General features: G+C 42.0%; 1 protein-coding gene across 4 annotated transcripts in view; it reads right to left on the reverse strand.

Moving 5' to 3' along the window:
- Positions 1–319: 319 nt before the first annotated feature.
- The window catches only part of MAP3K5 (mitogen-activated protein kinase kinase kinase 5), a 207,842-nt gene continuing 180,217 nt past the window's right edge, over positions 320–27,944 (reverse strand). For all 4 annotated transcript variants that reach the window (XM_047857784.1, XM_047857785.1, XM_047857787.1 and 1 more), the window contains 7 exons: positions 21,898–22,083; positions 18,476–18,581; positions 10,736–10,979; positions 4,700–4,812; positions 3,623–3,735; positions 1,965–2,041; positions 320–1,063 (listed from right to left, as the gene is read on the reverse strand). In XM_047857784.1, the coding sequence (XP_047713740.1) occupies positions 1,003–1,063; positions 1,965–2,041; positions 3,623–3,735; positions 4,700–4,812; positions 10,736–10,979; positions 18,476–18,581; positions 21,898–22,083 (900 nt within the window). In that variant the 3' untranslated portion in view covers positions 320–1,002. The remainder of the gene's footprint in view (positions 1,064–1,964; positions 2,042–3,622; positions 3,736–4,699; positions 4,813–10,735; positions 10,980–18,475; positions 18,582–21,897; positions 22,084–27,944) is intronic.

A 27,944-nucleotide genomic window follows, 5' to 3' on the forward strand; every position in this document is an offset into this window, starting at 1 on the left:
AGACAGAAAATGCAGGGTGTTCTCCACTGGGATGCTATCTGCAGACCCTCTGAGGTATACAATAGTCATTCAAGAGAACCTGGAGCCTTGAGAAAAACACAGGGACTTTCTTTTATATAAATTCTTTTTGTCTTCCTCCTCTCTCTTACCACCCTGTGGCCCTGAGGGACAACTTGCATATCAATTTTGTTCTTTGATTACGTGAACAGAAGACAGATCCTATTTAATATTAGAGCAGGAGAAACAACCAGAAATTTGACACAGCGGGTTGTCTAGTTTGTCAAAACAAAATAAGAATTCCTTAGAATTTATCAAACAGTATGTGAAGAGTCTTTTTATTTACTAGAGTAAATATGACACAATGGATAGCTTTAGAACAAGCTAACATTACTATGGTTCAGGCATGTGCAACTGGTACAGTTCAGTAGTACATAAACGACTCGAATGTACTAGGGGCCAGAAACTTAAATTACAAAATATAGTCGATATTACAATTAATACAGATATAGGTAAGTAAAAACCATTGCTTTCAGATTCTGCACACTTAAAAAAAAACACATAAACTTTATACAATAATTGAAATTATGCATTTCTACTCAGAGTATCTTACAAACACACATAAGCCTACAAAGTCATGGTCACATTTTGGTTTTGTTCCAGTGATGCACAATCCCATGAAATGTTCTGTTTCGTGTGAAATAAACATTGGGCTGAGGTGCAACAGGTGCCGAGTTAAAAATATCTCCATAAAAATGTTTAGACTAAAATAGTCCTCAGCATCCTAATGTGTAGGATTATTTTTGGAGAGTCCTTACAAAGAGTCCTTATGAATTCTAGAAATAGAAGCAGTTCAGTGTATTTTGTCTTTTTTTTTTCTTTTTTAACACGAGTAAACAAATACTGGATTTAAAGTGCAGCTTCTTTCTCCTCTCCCTCCCCCAAGAAGATCTGTTCCGTATTGCTGGAGTCTCCACGGAAGGTTGGAAACAAACTGAGCGACGGTCAAGTCTGTTTGTCTCGAAAGTCAGTGATGGCCTTCCACAGCGTGCAGAGTATTCCTCCCCTGGTTAGAGACACAAGGACATGGTGAAGACGACACCCCATTTAGAAGACTGCCCTTGATACAGAATAGTGATTCTTAGCCTCTAGCTGTTCTGATCAGAACATGAAGATCCAAAGTCTTACCAGTCATCGTGTATTCTTTTTGTACCTATTTTCTCGTCAGCCCTACGTGCCTTTCCTTTCCGCCTCCACAAACTAGCAGGTCCTAAAGCATCATTTTATTTTTAAAATTTTTCAATGTTTATTTTTGAGAGAGAGAGAGAGAGCGAGAGCTGGGGAGGGGCAGAGAGAGAGAGGGAGACACAGAATCTGAAGCAGGCTCCAGTCTCCAAGCTGTCAGCACAGAGCCCACTGTAGGGCTTGAACCTACGAGCCGTTCATGACCTGAGCTAAAATGAGACACTGAACCGACTGAGCCACCCAGGCGCCCCATCCCAAAGCATCATTTTAGATTTCTAGCAGTCCTGGAATGCGTCTTTACGCATATGCTTGGCCTGACAGAAAAAACTATCCTAAGAAACCCTATCAGGTTATACAGGGCATGTGGATGGCAAATCAGCACCTATCCTAATATTTCTAATAGGTATGGCACAATCACGAACTAAATTAGAGCATTTGTTAAAGGCAGATTTAAAAGAACCTCATGGTCTCAGTCTGCTGTATTATCAAGAAATTCTTTTAGTTGATTTGCATTTACTAATGTAGAAATACTGGTTATAAGAGTGCCCAGTAAGAGCCTGGTCCAATGGACACAGTTTACCCGGAGCAGGTGAGAACCGGAGAGTGGAGCTCAAGTTCCCTCAGCTGGTTAGAGCTGGCGAGGGGCCCAGCAGGGACAGGAGCCCAGACTTCCCTGCCCAGGGCACTTTCTCCATTATGAAAAAAGAATAGAGAAGTGGTACCTTAGTCTCAGGCATTTTAAATCATCACGTGTAACATAGTAGAGAACATCCTCTAGTGAATAATCCTCAGCCAGAAACTGTGGAGAAGGTAGAATATGCACAAATGTCAGATGTTTTGCACACCTTTAATAAATAGTAAACTCTATCCATAATATAGACTTTGGCAATCATTTAAAAGTAAACCTAAAAGGGAACCTACTAAAAAACATAATCTTCTGGAATTATTAGGGAAAAGTACTGCCCCCACCCCGTTATAAAATAATTACAAAGAAATACATCAGTATGACTTCCGAGTGCGTAAAGATTAAATGCAACACAATTTTGGAATGGCCTTTTAATGAGTAGATAAAACTCATTTGTAATTACATCTGCTGCTTATAAGAGGTTTGTTGCTGTGTTTATTTTTCTCAAGTGGATAAAAAGTGTTCCTGGAAAGGTATTGTTTATACTTAATTTCTGAACTTATTTTTCACAGCTAATAAAAGGTATTTTCTAATAATTACTATATAATCAGAGTCCTGAATTTAAACGGAAGCTTTAATTTTTAATTTAAAAAGGTGGGCAATGATTTAGTGGATCATCAGTTACTATTCCTTAATTGTGATTTGAGTCTTAGCTCCAGGAATAAATATTTTGGACAACTTGAATGGACGCATGATTCCCCAGAAGCAAGAGAGTTATTTAAATTTATTTAGCAGTAGCTTGTTCAATGCAGATTTCTAAGGAAACTCTAAATTTTATCTGGTAAATCAATAAATTATCAAGTAAAGAGAAAAGATATCTTTATTCTTAGTTATTTAAAAAAATTAAATAGAAAGCTAAAGTTTTAATGTAATATTGTATTGGGGCCCTTTCTATAAAAAATATAACTTCTTATTGTGTGTATGTGCATATACGTGTATGTCTGTGTGTATGTGTATATACATGTATGTAATCTTAAAATGTAAGTGCTATTCATGCTGATTACCAAAGTCTGCAAGGAGCAGACGGGAATTAGGTTATTATAGATATAATATGGTTTAGAGGGAAAGTGTTTGTTCCTGACACAGGTTGACTGCCTAGATTTATTTTATTAAGCATCAATATAGAGCTACTGCCCGGCAGAGTCTAACAATGTTGCAAGATAATTAAAAAGTTAAACAAAAGAGAGAATTAGAAACTTGAAGATTTTAGTTTTGTCTTGATTTTTCCATTCGTCCTTATTTTCAATTCAAAAATATAAAAACGCTTAGGGGTCCTAGACCACAGAGCTTTTGCCCGCCTCCCTGTCTTTGCACATACTGTGTGCCTACCCCCGAAAGATTTTCCCTTCTCACCTGCCCCTCCCCCAATATACATACAGACAGCCTGGTTTCTTCCTACATACTCCTTTAGACTTGAGCTCATTCATCACCTCCTAAGAGAACATTTCTCAACCTCTCCCTCTCTCTGTCTCCTAACTCCTGATAACCTTTCCTGCATAGAGTTTACCAGGGTATCCTTACGCTTTATCTGTGGAATTATTTGATTTCCATCTGCGGATGCTAGCCTGTAAGCCGCAGGACGGCAGGCCTGGGCCTGAGTTGCTCACCAGGGTTCATGCCCCATGCCTCGCACGCAGTAGGCATTCAACATTATGAAGCAAAAGAAAAGCTTGTCCCACAGGCAGTTTTCTTTACCCGACTTATAGTGTCTTCATCAGCTCCCTTTTCTTTCAGCCATTCAGCAAGTTCAGACTCTTCAGCATTTGTGCCCAGAGAATCCCGGTGACACACAGGCACTCCAGGAATATCTAGGACAGAATTAGCGAGGGAGGGACATTCTTAGCTGCTCTTAACAGAGGTCATCTGAGACCCTCCCACCACTCAAGAGACATTTATTAATACTTTAAAAGATTTTGCTCAGAGTATAATAGAATTGAGATTGGCAGGATACGTGGTAATATAAACAAATTCTTAAAGACTACTAATAAATGGAGAGGCAGAAGCAATAATGTAATGATACCCCACCTCATACTTTCATATCAAGTTTATTTTCTTAGAATAAACTCATTGCACCAAAATTGTACTGTGTGTTTTTCATGCAACAAACATGAGCATAGTTAGTAGAGAGCCACATAATTACATAATGGTCTCTTTTTTCACTATTTGCAACAATATGGGAAAAAAAAGCATAGAATATACAAGATACAAATGCAAAAATGACAAAAATAGTATTATTTTTATTCTAATGATCTCATTGCAAAAATTTTAAAAAGAAATAAAGACCAAAGAAGCAGAGATTTACCTCAAATAATGTCAGGAAAACATGACCACAAATCATTATTTGAAATTAAGGCATATCAAAATTACAGTTTGCTACAATTAAGAATTGGGCATTTTTAAAATTTTTTTTTCAATGTTTTTATTTATTTTTGGGACAGAGAGAGACAGAGCATGAACGGGGGAGAGGCAGAGAGAGAGGGAGACACAGAATCAGAAACAGGCTCCAGGCTCCGAGCCATCAGCCCAGAGCCTGAAGCGGGGCTCGAACTCACGGACCACAAGATCGTGACCTGGCTGAAGTCGGACGCTTAACCGACTGCGCCACCCAGGCGCCCCAAGAATTGGACATTTTTAAAAAGCAATTTCTGCTTGTAGCTGTGGTACAAGTGACAGGTGCCAATTAAGCCATGAAATAAAACTGCCCATTGGCTTTCTCAGCTTTTTGTGGCCGCCTGGTATAACGGGGTGACTTTAACATTTTCTGTTATTTACCTATTGGTTGGGACTTAAGCTTCAGGTGTTTAATTTCGTGGTCTTTTTCTTCAATAGCTTGATGAAGGAGTGCTTGTAATTCTTTCTCTTTCTGAACCAATTCTTCCAGTAATCTGAAAAATAAAATTATATATATATATATTTTTAATTTGTTAACATTTATTTATTTTTGAGAGGGAGAGAGAGCATGTGCAGGGGAGAAGCGAAGCAGGCTCCGGGCTCTGAGTGTCAGCACAGAGCTGGACGCGGGGCTCAAATTCGTGAACCGTGAGATCATGACCTGAGCTGAAGTCAGACACGTAACCGACTGAGCCACCCAGGCACCCCATGAAAGAGAAAATTCTATCAGTTGACAGGATAATAAAGCTGGAGTAGCCAGAGTGACCTTCTAGATCTAGATATGGGCTTTTCAAGCTATAAGGAACACAGACACCCCTGGGATTTTATTGAAATGCAGATCCTGTTCCAGTAGTTCTTGGGGTAGGTCTGAGATTCTGCATTTTTTTTTAGGCTTATTTATTTTTTTAGTAATCTCTACACTCAGCATAGGGCTCAAACTCATGACCTGGAGATTAAGAGTTGCATGCTCTTGACTGAGCCAGTCAGGTGCCCTCAGATTCTGCATTTCTTTTTTTTTTTTTAATTTTTTTAAAATGTTTATTTATTTTTGAGACAGAGAGAGACAAAGCATGAATGGGGGAGGGTCAGAGAGAGGGAGACACAGAATCTGAAACAGGCTCCAGGCTCTGAGCTGTCAGCACAGAGCCCGACGCGGGGCTCGAACTCACGGACCGCGAGATCATGACCTGAGCCGAAGTCGACCGCTTAACTGACTGAGCCACCCAGGCGCCCCCAGATTCTGCATTTCTAATGAGGTCCCAGGTGACACTCCTGTTGCTTGGCCACAGATCACCCCTCCGCCACCCTCATGTTAAAGTAGCAAAGCTCTAGAAGACTTGCACTTCCAGTCAAGAATTCAAAATCTCCACCCTGACTGCCAAAATCTTCAGAGATGTTTTATTGTTTTCTTTTGTGACCATAAATGGCAAACAAATAGATATATAAAGTAAAATAAAATATATACAATATTAACAGACCTATATTTTACATGTATGACTCATCAAAAAAAAAGATGATGATGGACAATATAATAATCAGTGCAAAGTAGAGGGACAGTCATTTTTTTTTTAACAGGGAAAATGTGAGAACTAAACTATAGATGAGATCACCTATAGTACCTGGCATATAACAACTACTCAGTAAATGTTAACGGTTGTTGCTAGGGTTTTTGTAGGCATTCCTGTCCTTCCTCTGCCTCCCAAGGAGGCTGGTGACGTGGTAAAGGGATAGCTGTGTTCCTGGTACATTCGGTTCTTAGTTGACACCCGATGATACATTCTCCAAAGAAACAAAGAGAAACATATTACTGATGCCATAGTTTTGCCCATGAAACGTTCACTGTGCAATGGAGAGCCACGTGGACACCTGCTCACCATTTCTAACACCGTTCTCTGAAAAAAAAATTCCAAGTTAGGGGCGCCTGGGTGGCGCAGTCGGTTAAGCGTCCGACTTCAGCCAGGTCACGATCTCGCGGTCCGTGAGTTCGAGCCCCGCGTCAGGCTCTGGGCTGATGGCTCAGAGCCTGGAGCCTGCTTCCGATTCTGTGTCTCCTTCTCTCTCTGCCCCTCCCCCGTTCATGCTCTGTCTCTCTCTGTCTCAAAAATAAAAAACGTTAAAAAAAAAAATTTTTTTTTTTTAAAAATTCCAAGTTAGGAAGGGAGATGCTCTGATTTTTTAGGAAACTACCTTTGGGTGACTAGGATTCAGAATTCCAGAAAGTTAAGGTACATAGTTATTCATAAGATCATCAGGATAAATTGTCGTGTACCCTACAGCTCTTAGCAGACTATTTGTTTTGTTTTCTGGGTAAGGAGAGACTGAAGTCAGGACCAGATGCCGGTCCCAAAGTTTGTTTCTGCTTCAGCTGACATGCTCTGAAGGCAACACAGGCCCAACTGAAAGTCAGCCCCGTGCTTGAATCCTGGCTCAGCCACACCTTTCCTGTGTGAACTTTGACAAATTACTGAGCGCCTCTCGGCTTCAGTTATCTCATCTGTGAAAAGGAAAAGTAAAACTTCCCTTAAGAGTTACTGTGAATGTTAAATGAGACAGCAGTAGCTAACAGGCCAAGGGCAGTGCCTGGCTGGCAGTGAGGGCGATTCTGTTTCCTCCTGCAGCCTCAGGCCCTGGATAAAGAGCCCTTCCAGGGCTCACGAGGGGTTCCTTCTCCTTTCCCACAGGACACAGATGTGAGGCCCTTGGGAGAAGGGATCAGGGTAGCATTAGGCAGCAGAAGTGGGACAAAAAGGAAAACTCTTGACAGGCAGCCAAAGAAGGTGGTTTGAGGAAGACTGACTGTTTAAAGACAACTTCGGAGGGGTGCCTGGGTGGCTCAGTTGGGGAAGCGTCTGACTTCAGGTCATGATCTTGCGGTTCATGAGTTCGAGTCCTGCATCAGGCTCTGTACTGACAACACCCACCCTGGAGCCTGCTTCACATTCTGTCTCCCTCTCTGTCTGCCCCTCCCCCACTAGCACGCACGCACTTTCTCTCTCTCAAAAATACATAAACATTAAAAAAATTAAAAAAAAAAGACAACCGCGGAGTAAGCTGCACACAATTAGGTGGACTGAGCAGTAGGAAGTGAAATCGAGAGGAAAGCAAAGGCTCAAGGGAGAGTTTTATCTACGCCAGCAAGAGGCAAATTCGAAGAAATGGATAGCAAGCTCAGCATGAATTTTTAAGTGGGCAATTTGTTGGTTTTGTCTTCCTTGCTAATTTACATGTATGGAATAGTGATGAATATTCCGTTGTTTTTGTTTTTGTTTTTTGTTTTTTTAAGAACACAGTGACTTTTTCTAGAATTTAACCTATGTGTGTCTGGATTAGATATTTTATTTTTACTTTTAAAAGCCAGAACCTAACATTGGAAGAAGGGCACTGACAGGCCACTTCATTTGTCCCAAATCCAGCTCTCAAAAATTACTTAAGAACATATCCAACCTAGGCCATCAGTTTTATTTTTCCTTTGCCTACAAGTTAACAGGGAAGTTCTGCAAAATTAAGGCAAATGCCTGCCCCTCTGTTCCAGAAAAGCTTGGTAAAGCCATCTGCCCTGAGGTTGATTTTTTAACTCAGATGGGTGGGGGTGGGTAATTCTGGAATCGTGTCCTAGATAAACAGTCAGCTCTGGGTGAGTTAAATTTTAGCTAACTCTGCATTATCGTCCTGCATTACTGTCCCAATAATTGCCATCAAGTGAATTATTTCCAGAACATTTTATGTAAACATATAGGGAAATATAAGTAAAATATGCATTCTAAAGCCATCCTGTTATTTTCTCCATTTGGTATTATTATCGGTGATCTAATAATCAAGAGCTGGATAAACCTGATTTGCTTTGATCAGTGATTGTCCTAAATATAAGCTTAAGATTTCTTTTTTTTTAATATGAAATTTATTGTCAAATTGGTTTCCATACAACACCCAGTGCTCCTCCCAACAGGTGCCCTCCTCAAAGCCCATCACCCATTTTCCCCTCTCCCCCACCCCCCATCAACCCTCAGTTTATTCTCAGTTTTTAAGAGTCTCTTATGGTTTGCCTCCCTCCCTAACTTCTTTTTTCCCCCTTCCCCTCCCCCATGGTCTTCTGTTAAGCTTCTCAGGATCCACATAAGAGTGAAAACATATGGTATCTGTCTTTCTCTGTGTGACTTATTTCACTTAGCATAACAGTCTCCAGTTCCACCCACATTACTACAAAAGGCCATACTTCATTCTTTCTCATTACCAAGTAGTATTCCATTGTGTATATAAACCACAGCTTCTTTATCCACTCATCAGTTGATGGACATTTAGGTTCTTTCCCTAATTTGGCTATTGTTGAAAGTGCTGCTATGAACATTGGGGTACAAGTGCCCCTATGCATCAGCACTCCTGTATCCCTTGGGTAAATTCCCAGCAGTGCTATTGCTGGGTCATAGGGTGGATAAGCTTAAGATTTCTAACATGAGGGCCACAACCTTTCCAAAACACTAAATCTAACATTTCCTAAATCTAACATTTCCTCTAAGTTTATTTGGCAACAGATGGACCTCTATAGATCAAGTGATCTTCAACTAAAAATTACAGATGTGATAAATCTCTCGTTTCCACTGCTTAGTACTAGAACAGCTGCCCTTTTTTTTCATGCGTGAGGTGATATTACTAGAAACAGGAAAAGGAGGCTCATAATCCTATAGATTTCACAGATGTAAGTGTAAATACGTAGAGAACTGTGTGGGCTGTTGTGAAAAGGCAACCATGCTCCTAATGCAATGAAGAAACAGGGCAAATTGTAGCCTTTTCAGCAGAGATGGGAACACGTGGAAGGCAGGCCCTCAGCCAGCTGCTCCCCTCAGAAAAGCAGCCCTGAGGGGCCGTGGATGGCATGGTGCAAGTATGGCGGACAGAGGACATGGACAGGGTGTAAGCCAGGAGAACTCTCGTCGTCTAAGGAGAGAAGGAAAAGGCTGCATTCAGGACAGGAAGGTTCTATTGACATAAGCCAGGGTATATAGACAGAAGGTTTTAGGGCCAGAGAAGCAAATACACCAGCTTACTGGTAAATAATGTAGCTTTATTGCATGTATAATTCTGACCATGGGTGGAGGAGGAGTTGGGGATGGTCCAGAACAGTAAGGAGCGAACATTCCTCCTCCAGAGATCAGAGAGGGGTATTAACAACAGCTCATTCAGGATCGGACCACAGAGGATAAACTAAAAAGAAACATGACTAAAGTTAACACCTACTCTAATGGACGCAGTGTCGTGATTGGGGTGCTGTCTGACAAGAGGAGGAAATGAAGGACACTAAGGATTTTGAAGGAAGTCTCAGAGGAGAAAAGATTCAAATTCTTCCACTAAAGTAGTAATGATGCCCAGTAAGAGCTGGGTTTCAGAGGACAAGATTAAGATCTGGAAGTCAGGGAGAAAATTTCCCTTTTTTCAGAAAGATTTCGCTCTATGCAAACCATAGATGATACATATGGATTTACTTAGTCATGCAACCAAAATTTCCGTTTCTGAGTATAGGATGAGCTTTACTATTCGTACTAAGCTTGGTATTCAAGCTTAACTTTAAAAACTTAAAACTCAAAACTAGAAATAAAATATGTTTATCTCCCTGGTGAACAACTAAGATTTTCAACTAAATATTTGAACATCTATTGATTCACGCCCCCCCCCAAAAAAGGTTTTTACTCTAAACTGTAAACCCAGAGTCAGAAAGTCAGTTGCCCACATTGTCAACTGTAGCCAGCACCAGGAAGCTATAAATCATAGACTCAGCCCCTGAACTGTGCCAACATCTGTGAAGAACAGGAAATATTTACTCTTCACTTAATCACCTTAACATGTGGATTCTATATTACCAAATTCTCAAAGAAAAATTAAAGTCCAGATATGACACAGCATATTCCAAATGAAACAGAATCCTAAATGCAATCAACTGCTCATTCTTTCAAGGTTCTGAAATGCAAAGCTTTAGCACCATTAAATGTATCTTTTCAAAAGCAGACATCTTCCTCTCCTAAAAGAACTGGATATTCCAAACCACAGGCTTTCAAGAACATGAACTTTCTGTCTTTCAGCTGTCTCTCTTGGATGATACATGCTGCTCTGATTCTGTGTCCAAGATAGTCTCTGAAGTTACAACTATTGTGAAAATCTCAGTGTACTTGGAGATAAATCAGTAATCAAAGGAATGGTGCTGAATAAGGCTTGAATTGGTAGAATAAGCAGAAAATGATTTTGATTAAGGAGACTATGACAAACCGCTCTTGTTTGATCAAGAAAGGTATCAAGCCAAGTTTACGTGAATGGGACAAAGGAATCCTATTTTGTATTCTCTGTGGACCAAACTGTAAAGAAAACCTAAATGCACTTACATAAGAGTAAGGGAAAAGAAAGCCACACTCACGTGAAAATAGGACTTACCTATTAGTTTCTATTTTCATCCTTCCAAGCTGCACATTGAGTGATCGGTGAGCATTTTGGGAGTCATGGGATACAGTAGAACTGAGCGTGCTCACCCCTGAGGTAGCCACGGCATCTTCGATGACAGCATGAGGTCTTTGGACGGTTTGGTTTGAAGGCTGTTCCTCACGCTCATCTTCCGCATCCAAGTCTTCTTGATCCGCGGTATCACTCTCAGATGCGAGGCTGAAATGTGGCCTCAGTTCTGTGAGGCGTAATATCAACAACAGTGTTAATAAAATATGACTAATTCATTTCCTAAGACATGAATGTCCTCTCCCCTGCTATCAATATGGATTACAAAATGCTTTTCCAAAAGTAGGGATGGATTTTTGTGCGTTAATTTATGCTTTCTTTCCCAGCGAATTGGCAAAATTCACACGATGTATTAACTCAGAATGATCTAATTCACACAGAAGAAAAATGATCACACTGCACATAAGATATGTGGGAAAATGCTAAAATCGGAAAGGCAATTATGTAAAAATCTGTTAATATAAACATTTGTTTATGCAAGTGAAATTCATTTTTTAGATTATGTAATATCTGGCAACTATTAACTACGACATTCATAATCTAAGTGAAATCAGGGTAGCAGGATCTTGACTCCACATGCTATGATGGCACATGGAGCTTTTATTGGATCACAGAACCCACCAAGAATCTGATGAAAGCCATGGAGATTCTCTGCAGAAGAAAAGCACATTCATACAACATTTTGCCTAGATACCCTGAGTCCATTTGCCACGGGCTCCAGAGAGTCCATGAACCACAGGTCAAGAGCCCCTGTGTGGGGAGATGGCTCCAAGGGGAGGAACAGAAGATCCCTTCCCACCACCAATGCAGCCACCAGGGCAAGGCGACCAAAGGCTGACTGGGTAACAAATCCTCCAGGTAACTTTTCTTTCCTTACTTTACTGGACCTGTGGAAGGTATTTTCCTCTAAATCTCTGGCTGCTGTGTCTTTTCTTCAGATCTTTTTCTATCTACCATCTGGAACCTAGAACCTGGAACCTGGAATTCTACCCTTCACTTTTTTTATATTTCTTACTCTCCATAGCTGACCTCATTCAAATCTATTAGAGTTAAGTATTTGTAACGTGTGGATAACAAACTATATTTCCAGCCCCGATCCTGTTACATCCGATACCTCCTGCATATTCTTGCTGGGAGGCCAGCACTGCAGATTCAACAGTCTAAAAAAACACCTCATCTCTTGCCCATAACAAAAATCAGAGTGCCCTTCCTCAGGGGCCAGGCTTATGTAGCTCTGACTTCCTTTATCTCTCTGGTGATGTATTTATTTTTTAAATTTTCACTGTAGTTAAAAAAAAAAAAAATAATGCCTGGCCTAAAATTTACCATTTTCACCATTTCTAAGTACACAGTTCAATATTGTTAAGTATATTTGTATTGTTGCTCAACCCCTATTGAGAACTGGTTTTAAAGTTGCAAACTTTTTATAAGTTTCATCTTGCAAAACTGAAACTCTATACCTATGAAACACCAACTCCCCATTTCCCCTCCCCCCATTGTCTTTGGCAACCGCCATTCTGCTTTCTGTTTCCATGAGTTGGACTACTCTAGGTGCCTCATGCAAGTAGAATCATTCAGTAATTGTCTTTTTGAGACTGGCTTATTACTTCACTTAGCATAATGTCCTTAGGATTCATCCATGTTGCAACACGCGTCAGAATTTCTTTCCCTTTTCAGGCTGAATAATATTCCATTGCACGTATATACCACATTTTGTTTATCCATTCGTCAGCGGACACTTGTGTTGCTTCCATCTTGGTTTATTGTAAATAACGCTTTTATGAATGTGGGGGTGCAAATACCTCTTTGAGATCCTGCTTTCAATTTCTTCTTTGGATATATATCCATAAGAGGAATTCCTGGATCGTATGGTAAGTCTAGTTTTAAATTTTCTGAGGAGCTATTATGCTGTTTTCCATAGTGGCTGCACCATTTTATAATCTCACTACCAGTACACAAGGGTTCTAACTTCTTCACATCCTGCCCTTTATCTCGGAAGGTTCACCAAGCCCCCACCTCTACTCTGCTTTCTGCATCATCTCTTTTCTCTTTCCAAAATTCCATTTCCTAATTCATCTAGAGTGGGAGGGCCTCAAAATCAGGTGTTTTACTTTTGTAAACCCAGAACCCAGTACAGGGGTTAGGACATATTAGCCTCTCAAAAAATGTTGGCAGAATGGAAGAGTCATACTACTAGGATTATTTGTATTTATAAGGAAACAAAATAATTTTAAGAATCTTACTTTAAAAGTAATTTAAGAAAGTGCAATTCTAGGTTAAATTAGAACACAAGATTAGCTCTTTTAAATTTTTCTAAAATTATTCTTAAATTTCTTTTATGGTCTCTAAATTGAAAATTAAAAAAAACAATTAAAAAGTTTTATTGTGCTGTTGACTATAATGTCGCTTTTGGGGAGGGAAAATTTCTGATATTTATTATTATATTTAAACATCTCCTTACATAGCCCTAACTCTGTATGTTTTATCATAAATTTCAATTTTATATATGTATAAAAGACTGAAAAATTTCTCTCCGATAATCTGAATAAAGTAGAAAATTGTAAGCAAATGCAATACTTTGTTATTTTGGACTTTTGTGGTGGCCCCCTGAATACACATCATCAAATCACACATGGTAAAATCTGCAAGTGAGATAGAGCATCTGGTCCTTGTCCTCAAAGACGTAATAATCTAAAGGAGAACTAGAATGCATATGGGAAGAGCCATCAGAGCAGGTACAAAGATAACACGAAATTATAAGCACAAATGAGATGATCTCAGTTATAGACCTAGCAACCTATACCATTCACACGTACACGTATTAGGAATGCTAAAGAGGTAAATAAAGTACATCTGCAGTGACTAGACCCAGTGGTGGTTTAGTCATTGATTGATTCAGGGAACCAGAAGAGCCTAAGCAGGACTCTGGAGGAGGGGAAAGCCTAGGCTTGGTGGAGAAAGGGGCAGACGTGTTTGAGAGAAGGAAGTTCAACTGATGGTCCAGAGCCCGCTGAGAAGAGTGGAAGGCAGAATGGACTGTCAGGAGAGAGGCAAGTGTCAGGAGAAAGGCGGGGACTCAGGGGGCCCTGTAACGAGTGGGTAGCACTTAAGCCCATGTGTGGGAAACCAGAGCCAGTGCCGGTTTCTAATACGGCAAGATGGGATCAAACAACAATACTATTCCCACTTCCCTACCCGCAGCCACCACCCCAAGTGGTTCCTTCCCCGGAGAATAATCAGACCAAGCTTCTTTAACCCCGGGTATTTCTGATAACAAGTAAGATCACAATCTGTGTCAGTGCAGTGGAAGCTCATGGTACAGAATGCTGGTCATTTTACATTAATGTGGTCACAGGGCACATGAGTAGTTCAGCCTCACTGGTAATAGTACCCAGTGCTTTAGCAGTTTAAAAATTTTTTGGCAATGTAGTTGGTATGCCTACATTATCAATTCTCTCTTAGCACTGCCAACATGGTCTCTATGCTCAGCACTTCTCCATCTGGTCACCCACAGCCAGACTGTAACAACAGAGACTCAATGTTGCCAATCATCTGAAGGCTGATTCTTGATGACAAGTGAGAAAACTGCCTGAGGAAAAAACTCCGAAGGGGCTTGCACTGTACTCTCTGTGCTGTGTGCTCTTTTTGGGGGGAGAGAGAAGATTGAATGCTTTCTTTATTTTGTACTTTTTATTTTGAAATACTTTTAGAATAACAAAAAAGTTGCAGAAATGGTACAGAGAGTTCCCGTATATCCTTCAGCAGCTTGCCCCAAACTTGACATCTTACAGAACGGTGGGACGAGGATCCAAACCAGGAAATGGACGTTGACACACCACGAAGGAATCCACAGACCTTATTTGAGTTTCACCAGTTTTCCCACTGATGTCCTTTTCCTGAACAAGAATCCCACACTGCATTTTGTTACCATGTCTCCTTAGTCCCTTCCAGTCTGAGGTAGTACCCAGCTATTTCTTTATCTCCCACGACCTCCACACTTTCGAGGAGTACTTTGACCCTCCTCTGGAGTTCGACGTCTTATGTTTAGGTTGAGGCTGTGCGTTTTCTGGGAAGAAAACCACAAAGGTGATGCTGTTCACTACTAAGGGTCTCCCATCAGGAGGTACGGGGTGATGTGTCCTATTACTAGCAATGCTTACCTTGATCGCTTGGTAAAGGAGGTATCTGCTGGTTTCCCCACGGTAAAGTCACTGTTTTCCCTTTGAAATTAGTGAATAATCTTGTGGGTAGATACCGCGCAACCATTCAAATATCCTGTTTCTCATTACTCCTGTGCCTACTGATTTCAGCAGCCATTGATGTTTCTTGCCTGCAGGAATCATTACTGTGCTGTTTGCTGAATGGTGATGTTCTATTTCCCTCATACCTGCTACCTTTATTAACTGGAATTCTGTAAAAAAGAGCTGGCTCTTTTCCTGCATTTATTTGTGTATTCAATTATTTATAATCGTGTAGACTTACAGATATTTGGTTTATTCTAATATGCTATTATTATTTTATTTTATTGCTCAAATTGTTCTGGCTTACACTTTGGGGAACTCCTTCAAATGGGTGTGGTCTGCGATGTCCTTTCAAAAACCCTCCATCCATTTTTGGCACTTCCTTACTTTTTGGCATCACCAAGATATTCCAGGCTCACCTGTATTTCCCCTACCCCAGGCCTGGAATCAACCATCTCTCCAGGGAGCACGGATTCCTTTTACTGGAAAATGGTGTTTAGATACTAAGATTTGGTCCTCTCGGTGGACAGACCCAGGGAATATATGCACTAATGATGACATACATTTCAATATGTCATACACATTTTATTTGTGGTGTTCTGTCTAGAAGGAATTTTTAACAAGGGATTGTGAAGACAAGCATTCTTTTTTAACGTTTATTTATTATTGAGACACAGAGAGACACAGAGCATGAGCAGAGGAGGAGTAGATAGAGGGGCAGACACAGAATCCAAAGCAGGCTCCAGGCTCTGAGCTGTCAGCACAGAGCCCTACACGGGGCTCGAACTCACAAACGGTGAGATCGTGACCTGAGCCGAAGGCAGACGCTTAACCGACTGAGCCACCCAGGCGCCCCAAGACAAGCATTTTTAATGCAGTTTCTTTGAATCTCAATTGTATAACAAAATCTTTAGGGACATCCAGAAATTTGATGGAACTCTCAACTGCTTGAAATCAATTCCTCTTGTTCGCATATTTCATCATTTATGCATTGGCATACAAATGCATATGGTTTCCCCCTAACCTGGGAGGAATATAAAAAATACTTCCTCTAGTTATGGTCCTCTAAAATTTCCACTTTTTTGGTGGCTCAGTCAATTCTGCATTCAGCTCTTGATTTCGGCTCAGGTCATGATTTCACAGTTCAGGAGATCAACCCCTGCATCCGGCTCTGTGCTGACAGCACAGAGCCTGCTTGGGATTCTCTCTCTCTCCCTCTCAATCTGCCCCTCCCCTGCCCGCTCATTGGCACTCTCCCCCTCAAAATAAATAAATTAATTAAAAAAAATTCCACTTCTTTTTTAAATGCTTGCAAACAATAATTTTGGTTTTCATTCAAACTCCTAGTAGCCTCAGAGGGACCGATTCCACAGTGGAAGGACAAACAGCTTTCCTTAGCAAACCCTCTTCATAGAGAACGTTCCACACATGGGTTGGGTGACAGCAGAGTGCCAATCCCTGGGACACCCGCTGGAGCAGAAGGAGACGTGACTCTCTGCCCTCTCCCTGAATTACCAGCCTGTTAACCACAGTGTGAAAGTCAGCGTGCTCTGTAAACTTTCTATTTTGGAAGAATTTTAGACTGACAGAAACATCGCAAAGGTAATACAGAGAATTCCCGTATACCTTCCACCCAGCTCTCCCCAATACATCTTACATAACTACGGCATAGTCATCAAAGCTAAGAAATTAACATTGGTACAATACTATTAACTAAACTATAGGCTTTATTCAGACACAAGTTTTTCACTAATTTTTTTTTCTATTCCAGGATATCATCCATTGCGTTTAAGTCATCCATTTTTAAAGGGAAGTTTTAAAAAATTAGACTAACAGATAATTTATATGCTAAATATATCAAAGTATAATATCTCGCGCCTTTGCTCACTTAAACTACCGTGTTTAACTTCTGCCTATGTCTGTTCCTCTCTAATACACACCTATTCCCCTTCACCCCTTGCATCTTTTCCCTATATAACCCCTCTAGAGTACATTCCCCACATCCAAGACCATCCCAATGATAAGTCATCTACATATAAGAATCTGTTAACTTCCTTAGAGCATTACATTAGGTTTACACTAGCACGGCTTTCCCAGGGTTCACATCTAACTGCTAGTTATGTGTTTTAGCGCCTTTGTAGAATTTTTTTCTAATTTAAAATTTCTATGCAAATTTTCTACCCTAATCTTTACTTGATCTTGACAAAGGTTTAATATAAAGACAGACCCTAGTGCCCTCACTCACAAAACAAACAAGGTATTCTGAGAGAAGAGAGGGAATCCCACAACTTGGAAGGACTGATGATGACTTAAAAGTTTGTGGTACCATTTGTAAATAACCTAAATTTTAAGATATTTCATAATTATCTTTTTAAATTTCTATTTTGGAGTGGTTTTTTTTTGGTTTTTGCTTTTTATTTAAGTGAGAGAGCATGAACAGGGGAGAGAGGCAGAAGAAGAAACAGAGAGAATCCCCAGCAGGCCCCATGCTCAGCACAGAGCCTGACACGGGGCTCAATCCCACGATCCTGGGATCATGATCTCAGCCAAAATCAAGAGTCAGATGCTCAATCGACTAAGCCACCCAGATGCCCCTAGAATGTTTTATAAAACATGTATAAATTAGTATAACATATTTCTAATTTATGTATCTAAATCTGTTTATCTATCTATCTATCTATCTATATATCTACCATTTCTCTCTCTCTCTCCACACACACACACACACACACACACACACACACACACATAGAAGAGCTTTGCTTAAAATTTTTCATTAGTGAGTACACTATCAAAGTACTTTGGAAGTATGCCTTAGAACTTGAATGTGTCTCTCACTCCATAAAACCCTGTTTCATCAACACTACCCCTTTTGTACCTCCCTGCAAACATAGCTGGGATCTGTCTAGACCAGTGATTTCCAAACCTGGCTGTGTATCAAAATGACCTGGGAGCTGGATTAAAATCAGATTCCTGGGCTTTTTCCCAGCAGATTCTTACTCACTCAGTCTGGGATGGGGCCTGAAAAGCTATAAATTTAAAGAGCTGCTGACATCACTCAATGCACACTGGCAGGTTTGGGAACCACCAGCAAGAGTGTGTTTTGTGGACACAGATAACCGTATACTACAATGTATACACATTTGGGTCACCTGCACAATTTCCTCTTTCCCCCCATATCCAAATATGCTCTTTAAAAACAAGGAAGCAACCTTCCTCACCCATAGTAAGCATTTGGCTTGGTGTAGTACATTCCTTAGACTATATGCACTAAGATAAAGATTAATTTAGTGGCTTTGAAAAGATTTTTACAAAAGGCTAAGTTGATCTGAAATGCGGTAAAGAAGACACCATAAATGATAGTTGAATAGTAATCTAAAATATCAAACACTAAATATTTGCAAAGTAATTAACTATTTCTGACCTGGCACCAGAATGGTGATGGCCGTCTGCACCGCCTTTCGGATGATACTGTCTAAGGCAAACATCCAGTGTGGCTTGATGTTATGATTCCGAAGAACTTTATTGACCTGGAGAAAGAGGGTGACATTTAGTCTACTTTAATTTTTAGTTGCAAATAACCTAGCTGACACAAGCATCTGGATGACATTCTATCAACGAAACAACTATAAGGTTTCTTCACCTTGAACTGTGAGTAATTTCTTTATGTCACCAGAAAACAATAAAAAAGTGCCATTTCAAATTAAAGTCTGGTGATCCCCATGTAAGCAAATCAAAGGCAGTCTGGTTAAATGAAATGTTGCTTCTTCAGGACTCAGAGCATGCAACTTCCATTTTTTATGATGACTTCAGATTGGATGATGGAGGTGGTAAAGGAGGAAAAAAGAATCCAAGGGCTTTAAATAAAAATAAACACTGACCTTCAGTGTTGTGACTCTGAGGAGGAAGCTGCTAGAATATTCCAGAAATGCTGTTTACAGTGAAAGTCTGGGTCGTAAGGGTATCTTTTTTTTAGTGACTAATAATATGCATTATCTTTCAAAAAATAACCTTTATCAGGGGCGCCTTGGTGGCTCAGTTGGTTGAGTGTCTGACTTTGGCTCAGGTCATGGTCGTAAGAGTTTGTGAGTTCGAGCCCCATGTTTTAGCCCTGCATTTGAGCCCTGTGTTTGAGCCTTGCATTCGAGCCCCGCTGCCTGTGCAGAGCCTGCTTATGAAACTCACTTTCTCCTCTTTCTCTGCCCCTACCCCACTGGCACTTTCTCTTTCTCTCAAAATAAATAAATAAAAACTTAAAAAAATAATTATTGGACATCTGGGTGGCTCAGTCGGTTGGGCATTTGACTCTTGATTTTGGCTCAGGTCATGATCTCAGGGTCAAAGGATTGAGCTCCACACTGAGCTGAGTGTGGAGCCTGCCTGGGCTCCCTCTCCCTCTGCCTCTCCCTCACTGTGCGTGCTCTCTCTCAAAAAACTAAAAATAAATAAATAAAATTTTAAAAAAATAACCATTAGCATAAAGCTAAAAGAGTCTTCTTTAAAATTTGAGTTAACTCCACTAATTGCTGGTCGACATGACCTTCTAAGAAAAGTGGCTATTTTCCCCACAGGGCTCTGACTAGAGATTTTATTAGTTTTTTTTTTAATGTTTATTATTTTTTTTTGAGAGAGAGAAACAGAGTGAACGGGGGGGGGGTGCAGAGAGACAGAGAGAAGGGGGGGGACCAGAGATTTTAGAGGGAGCAAGGGAGATGGTGACCTAGCTGCAAGCCCACGCCAAAAGCTGGGGTTCCAGTTGCTTATTCTTGCCCTTGGTCCCCCATCAAAATCCCCCAGTTTAGGGGTGCCTGGGTGGCTCAGTCTGTTGAGTGTCTGACTCTTGGTTTTGACTCAGGTCATGATCCCAGAGTCATGGGGTCAAGCTCCATGTGGGGCTCCACACTGAGAGTGGAGCCTGCTTGGGATTTTCTCTCTCTCCCTCTGCTCCTCCCCCTACTCATGCTCTCTCCTTTTCTCTCTCTTATTAAAAAAAAAATCCCCCAGTTTAGAAAGGAGTCAGTCTGAGGAATTCCTCAGAGTAGTTGCTCCCAAAAGGAAGTGAACCACTGCTAGGTTCGCACTTGTTCTAGGAAATCCTTTCAGAATGAGTTTGTTCTGGTACTTTCATTTCTTAAAGAATTTGCCCGCTTCTATGACCAGTGCGGAGTATAGCATTAGGTAACTGGAACATTTCTCTCAAGAGTCCCACACAGAAGATGGAAAAGGATCCTCTAGAACTATGACCCACTCCTCATAGCTCTTCATCAAACAGGGCACATTATTGGGGTTCATTCCCATCCTGGACAGTGATTGAGCAAGAGCAGGTGTGTGTGTGTGTGTGTGTGTGTGTGCGTGTGTGTGTGTGTGTGTGTGTGTGTAAGACCCGGGCCCGAGGCCCATGATTACAACAAATCCACTGTCAATCTGAATTCTACTGGCCAATTTGTTTCCCAGCCTGTAGGCTGGAAGTCAAATGTGTGGGCAAGTGCAAAATCAGTAAATTCTTTCATTCTGTTTGCACATGGTTAGGTTTCCCTAGTTGCAGTGAAGTGTGCCTTTAGCATTTGTTTTTTTTTTTTAATTTTTTTTCAATGTTTATTTATTTTTGGGACAGAGAGAGACAGAGCATGAACGGGGGAGGGGCAGAGAGAGAGGGAGACACAGAATCGGAAACAGGCTCCAGGCTCTGAGCCATCAGCCCAGAGCCCGACACGGGGCTCGAACTCATGGACCGCGAGATTGTGACCTGGCTGAAGTCGGACGCCTAACCGACTGCGCCACCCAGGCGCCCCTAGCATTTAATTATTAGTGATGGGCTTTGCCAGTTGCTTTCATTACCCAGGATCTCAGTTGAGTCAGGAGTGCTGTTCCCGTCCACAGGACAGCACAAAGACCAAGAAGCTTACACAGAGTTTCAGAGAACACCAGTGGCCATTGAAGGATTATAATTTGGTTTTAAATGAGAGATCATTTGGTGCACCAAATACAATTGTCAAGGCATCTATGTAGGAGAAATAAACACATTAGGAGTGAGTTAATTTGGGGGATTTAAGTACAATTATGCAAAGTGCTTCTATATTTATACCCGAGGCGCCATCAGGAACTCTCTTATTTCAGTCTCCCTCACCCTGTGAAGACCTTCTAGGAGTCACTTCAAGCTTTATTGCCACAGAGTTCCACAGATAAGTCTTATTCAGGAATAGCATGTTGTGTGTTGAATCAGGGTTTTGAAAGATGGGCTTCTAGTTGGTGTTGCATAGCAACTCCATTTGAGAGGGCAGAGCCTTCAGCAATCTCTCATTAGATCATGTGGATTGATTTTCATTTAGTGAAGAATTAATATGTTTTAAACAAACATGTTTAAAGTGTTGTGCATGGAAACCAGAGAAAAAGTGAAAAAAAGAAAAAGAAAGTATTGGTTTTACTTAGCAGGATCATTCCCATCTGTACCATTGCATTTTTCTCAGCGACCACTAGATGGCAGTCCACGTACAGAATTAGAAAGTGAACCACTACAGTGGGCTGTGTGGCTAAAGTGAAAAGAACAAATAGTGACTGGCTACGTGATTTCATAAGCACACAGTTCAGCCATGGGAGCTGTCTGTTAGTTTTGCTATTTCCCAAGGTGTTCAATATCACGTGTATCTAACTTTGGAAGATACAAACACATACAACAACGAATCTGCTGTTTAGCAGCTCACAGAAAGGCAACCAACCAGCTCACGCTTAATCATCGAAAAAGACATTCATCAACATTCTTAAAGAAAACAGAACTTATGTCTTATCTTATTTTGCTGATTTTCGTTGGCCGTTTCTGGGAAGACAGCAGCAAAATGTCATACTTACGGCATCTTGAAAACCGAAGAGTACCACCTGAACTTGACTGATGCCATGGCTGTCAAAGTCAAGTTCTAGCTTCAGCTTAGACAGTGTGGTGGCTATGATTTTTCGGTCCGTGGATCTCACAAATTCTCTGAGGCTTGCAATGAGGGTTGTGATGTGTTCCCATTTTAGTTTAGGTTCTTCAGCCCCCTGTAAATAAATTAACCTGTCAGTTGATCTGTGTGGGACACATTAGTCATGAGCCTGCCATTCTCACAGCCCTTGATGGGAACTGGGCTTCAAAGTGCCCCCAGCTAAGGGAAAAAGACCAGATTTGAACTCGATGCTCCACCCCCACCCCCACCCACCACCCCAAGAATAATCAGACTTTGGGAGGAAGGGTACCTACCCCATACACTGGTGAATAGGTACGATTTAGTCAGATGTAGAGAGCTTTGCCCGAACAGGGACAGGCTGAGGCAATAAAATTCTTGTTCAGAAATTTTAATGGGGGCTAAAGAGAGATCAGACAATGAGCCATAGGATCTTAAGCTCAAAGTCAGTCTAGAGAAATAAGTCCTAAAATAGCAGCATGAGGGGCGCCTGGGTGGCTGAGTTGGTTAAGCATCCCACTTTTTTTTTTTAATGTTTATTTATTTTGGAGAGAGTGACAGAGAATGAGTGGTGGAGGGGCAGAGGGAGAGGGAGACACAGAATCTGAAGCAGGGTCCAGGCTCTGAGCTGTCAGCACAGTGCCCAACGCGGGGCCCGAACTCACAAACCGCGAGATCATGACCTGAACTGAAGTCGGACGCTCAACTGACTGAGCCACCCAGCACCCCCAGCAACCGACTCTTGATTTAGGCTGTCATGATCTCATGGTTCACGAGTTCAAGCCCCACATGGGGCTCTCTGCTGTCACCATGGGGCCTGCTTGGGATCCTCTGTACTCCCCTCTCTCTCCACCTCCCCAGCTAGTTCTCTTTCTCTCTTGCAAAAATAATAAACTTAAAACATTTTTTTTTAAAAATAGCAGGAGTACATCTAGTTATAAGGAAGGAAGCAGAAGCAATAGCATTGAGAATGACAATCTACGTGGAGAGGAGAAGGGAATGCGCAGAAATAGAAATGGCACACCACGAGGGCCAAGAGCAGCCAAACCCAAGAAAGGACGGACAAACTCCTGGCAAGTGAAGACCCTCAGAATCACTCACTAGTTTCAGTCTCTGTGAGGTTGGGCTAGCCACCATCGCTGGAATATCTGAAGATGCCCCCCTCCTTCACTGATACGTAAGGCAACCTACAATGTGCCCCCAGAACTGCAACTGCCCTTGAAGTGTGTCAATTCCTTTCAACCACAAGGGGCTCACTTCAAGGGTGCCTGGGTGGCTCAGTCCGTTAAGCTCAGGTCATGATCTTGCAGTTTGTGAGTTCGAGTCCCGTGTCAGACTCTGAGCTGACAGCCTGGAGCCTGCTTCGGATTCTGTGTCTCCCTCTCTCTCTGCCCCTTCCCCGTGCTCATACTCTCTGTCTCTCTCTCTCTCTCTCTCAAAAATAAACAAAAAACCTTTTTTTAAAAAAGGGGGGTGCCGACTTCAAACCCCACGCTTGAAATAATTGCTTACACACCACCGAGGCCATTAGATGTAAGGATGAACCAATGGACAATATTTTTACATATTAAAAATATAATACGATAATTAAACACATTCCTTCTGTCAAGGTGAATTTTTCTACTTTGTGCAAGGAACCTTGTTTCTTTAAAGGAAAGATAGTAGGGTGTTACTTATCCTCATTTAACTTCAAGAAACGAGATTTTTATTATATTCATTTCTATCTCCTAGTGCACATTTTGTTACTACACCGTAAAAGTTAAATTCCTCAGTTGGGCTGTGAAAATTACAATTTCTAGGATTCTATTAAAATTAAATAAATGTACCATCAAGTTCTTTCTCTCAGTATATTTTCATTTGGGGAGCTCGCTCTCATGTTTATGTTTTCCTGAGAAAAGATTATATTGAAAAGCTTGAAAGCTGTCATTAAGGGAATTAAAACCAGACTGGGAACAATTACAAACTTTGTTTCTTTTCTTACCGCCAACTAAATTACACCCAAAGTAAAGATTCACAGGCAATATCATAATAACATGAAAATATGTTCAAGAAGAAAAATGTGAGTTATTCAGAAGTTGGAAGCTTATCTTAGTGACAAGTCAGATACATGTTTGCCAGCAGATGAAACAGCAAACATTTTCCTGACATTAGCTTTGTTTTCACAACAGAAAAACATGTTGCTTCCGGTCTTTTGGACGTGTGTGCCACTGTCCTACAGAGGAACGCTGTCGACTCTGGCAAATGTTTTCTGTCTGGGGTATTTCATCCACTTACATAATCGGTATTTCTGTTCTAACTCCTGTGTTCATGTGCACTCATCAGCATGCCTACACAAATGAGCATCTCGGGTACCAGGGAGCCTGATTCAGCGTCAGAAGGTGCCATCTGACAGGTGTGCCTTTCCTAGCACTCGGTACCATCCAGATTCTTCCGCAAAGGTGCTCTCTAGTCTTTATCCTTTAAACCTTCTCAAAATGATGAGTGAGCTTCAGAAGGATGTTACAGGTTGAAAGGGCTTTTGTGGGCTGGTTTGGGGACCTGACCAACATCTCCATGCTTGGTCTTGTTACAAAAGGGCAGGCTTACATGTAAAGATGCATCTAGAGATATTTAAGGCAATGAAAATAATTATTTCCATCTGGTTGTAGAAAAAACTGAAGGAGATGAGACAACTAGGATTAGCCTGCTTGATAATGGTCACAGCAGCAATAATAATAGTTAACATGTGTGACACACTCTCTATTATTATCTCAATTGCTCATGGTCTTAGTTATTCCCTATAGAAACTCCATGAGGTAGATACCAGCATTCCTCGGTCGTATAGATTAGGAAATTCAGCCTCGGAGTAGTTAAATCACACAGCCTGGAAGTGGTGGGGCCAGGCCTCAAGCAGAGGCAAGCTGAGGCTGAGCCCAGGCTCCTAATAATTGCATTCTTCTGCCCCCATCAGCTGGAAGAGCCGGCAGTAAGCCTAGATTGGGACCTGCTCTACCTCTAGGCCAGCATGTGACGTCACAGCATCCTTAGCGATACATTCAGAAGGACCCTTGCTGTCACTGGATGATTCGGGATTTAGCATGTGATTCTGACCCACAGTTTCTCACCGGTCCCTTCAGGCAGGTGCACCAGCACATGCTGTCTGATGGTTGCTTTTAAGAGTATTTTTCTTTCTCCTTCTATGGAAAACATTCAAGTGTGCATGAAAAAAACAGGAAGTCACAGACAATTAAACAGGATTAACCAACGGCGAAATTTAAGACTTTCAGCACAGTCATGGAAGTGAAGTCTCCTGCCAGGCTCTGTGCTGAGAGCTGGGACCCTGACAATGGTCACGGCAGTCCTGCCTGGTGGACCTTCAAAAACCCCAAACAAGCAGACACTTTCTGCACTGGAGGAGCACATCCTTTGGGGTGATGATGAGATTTGGGCAATGCCCGCATTCCCCATGTTTCTGACCTCCGACAGGCACCTTGCACTAGTGGCCACCGTGCGGAGAAGTCTTCACAGTGGCTAACGGTGATTTCCTTTCCTTCCCCACCGAAAGCGCCAATCCCTCCCCTGCTTTATATTTCTACCAGCCCTGGTCGCCGTGTGGGAGCTGTCACCCAGGGAGGAGAACGGTGTGGTGGTTAAGAGCACGGAGCCTGGAGCCAGACTGTGGGGGTCTAAATCCTGACTCCGTTGCTTAGGGCTGTGTGGCCTGGGCAAGTTGCTCAACAACTCTGTGCCTCTGTGTCTGCTTCTCAAAACGAGGATGCTAACAGAACTATCACTATAGCGCTATTGCCATGGGGATTAAATGAGTGAATACACATGAAATACTAAGAACAATACTTGGCTCATGCAAAATGTTTGCTCTTATTACGCCACACGGAATATATTATTACTATAGGTTTACTATTCATACTATATATTATAACTGTATGTATGGCTGTATATATTGCTACTACTACTATATCTTTACTAATTTTTATTGTTTTTTCTTCCCCCACTAGAATGTCAGCTGCAATGGGGTACATTTTCTTACAGTTTTGTTCACTGTAGTATCTACAGCACACAGACGAGTGATGGTCATTCAGTAGTAGTAGTAGAAGGTTAATACGTATTTGCTGAATGAATGAACGACTTCCAATTGCTGCCCAGATGCACCTTTCATCTGAATCTGGTTCCCCTTCCGGGGCACCTTGGGTGGCTCAGTTGGTTAAGTGTCTGACTCTTGATTTTGGCTCAGGTCGTGATCTCGAGGCTCATGAGATAGAGAGCCCTGTGTCGGGCTCTGTTCTGAGAGCGTGGCGCCTGCTTGGGATTCTCTGTCCCCCTCTCTCTCTGTCCCTCCCCCACACTCACTCTCTCTCTCTCTCTCTTTCTCTCGAAACAAATGAACTTAAAAATTTTTTAAATTTGGTTCCCCCGTCCTTGAATGACCAGAGTGAGCAGAAGCAAAGGCAAGAGAGAAAGCTACAGGTTCAAGACTGCTCCCATCTCCTCCACACCCCCCACCATTCCTGTGCAGAGTCCCGGGTACTCACTCTACCCCCAGCCCAGAGCCCCAGCTGCCCCCCAGCCCAGAGCCCCTCCTTTCTGGGCCTCAGAATAACCACTCGAGACAGCTTTCCTTTAGGACCCAAGCAGGGTTTTCCCAGAAAGTGCAGATGGCGTTCATTTCAGGTCTTGTACCCAGAGACCCTGCTGGCACACATGTGGCCTTTGTCCCTTCTTATGGGATCAAAAGAGGTGGGCATTAGACAATTGCTAAGGTGACGGAATCAGCAGAGGAACTTAGTGGGGTTCTCAAGACAAAGACAAGAGCCAAGGAAGAGAGTGTTGCTCCATTTAACTCCCAGGACAAGCTGAGACCAGATAGACCGTTGGCCTGAGAGACAAACTTGACGTGACTCCTCCAGCTACACCCTTTTTGCAGCTGTTTTCCCAAGACAGAAGGCAGGGCAGAAGGTATGCGCAGGGGAGACAGACGGTGGCCACCGGAGCCAGAGCAGGGAGACATGTCCCTGATGCCCGTGCAACTAAAAGAAAACACCAAGTGTCATGTCTGCGACCGAGCATGTCTGTGGAGGCTTATACCCTCAAGAGACCTGAGCTTCTGCTCCAAACACAGGAGGCATCCCAGAGGCTTGGAGCTGGGGGACACCCTGCTTCTACTGGGGCAAATTTGGGGAGGGGATTCTTCCTCATATCTACAGATATGCAGAATCCCAGGGAACATATTTTCCATGGTATTGGGGACTGAACTGTCCCCCGCCCCACCACTGGCCCTAATTGATACGTAGAAGCCCTAACCTCCCATGTGACTCTATGTGGAGAGAGGGTCTTTAGGAGGTAATTAAGGTTACGTGAGAGCCTATCAGTGGGGCCCTAATCCAATAGGGCTAGTGTTCTTACAAGGGGAGGAAGAGACACCCCCCCGGGGTGCACAGGGATAGAAGGCTGGGGGAGGACACGGCGAGAAGGTGCCACTTCAAGCCACGGGAAAAGGCCTCAGGAGAAACCAAACCTGCCAACACCCTGCTCTTAGACTTTCAGTCTTCAGAAGTGTGAGAAGCAAATTTGCTGTTGAAGCTACTCAGTCTGTGGTATTCTGTTAAGGCAGCCCCAGCAAACGAATACAAGAGGGAATAAGGGTTTGAGCGGCTTTGTTTTTTCATTGTATATGTGGCCTTCTGACACACTACATAATTTACTCATTATTGTCCGTCACCCTCTGTCCATCTGAATATAGCCCCACAAGCAGGGGGGCCCTTGTGTGTGCAGTATTTTCCTAAATGCTCAGAGGAGACTGGCAGGGAGCCCTGTGCCACTGTCCGAATTATCAAGTCATGTGGCTCAATGCATGTTGAATTGATAACTGAATTGATAAACAGATTGAATTCATAAACAAATGAACGAAGGGTCACAGTGACTTGTAGCCCGTTGGAACTTGACCAACACGGAAAGTGTGCT

Source organism: Prionailurus viverrinus, chromosome B2 (genome assembly GCF_022837055.1).
Source record: "Prionailurus viverrinus isolate Anna chromosome B2, UM_Priviv_1.0, whole genome shotgun sequence".
In the NCBI taxonomy this organism is placed as follows: domain Eukaryota; kingdom Metazoa; phylum Chordata; class Mammalia; order Carnivora; family Felidae; genus Prionailurus; species Prionailurus viverrinus.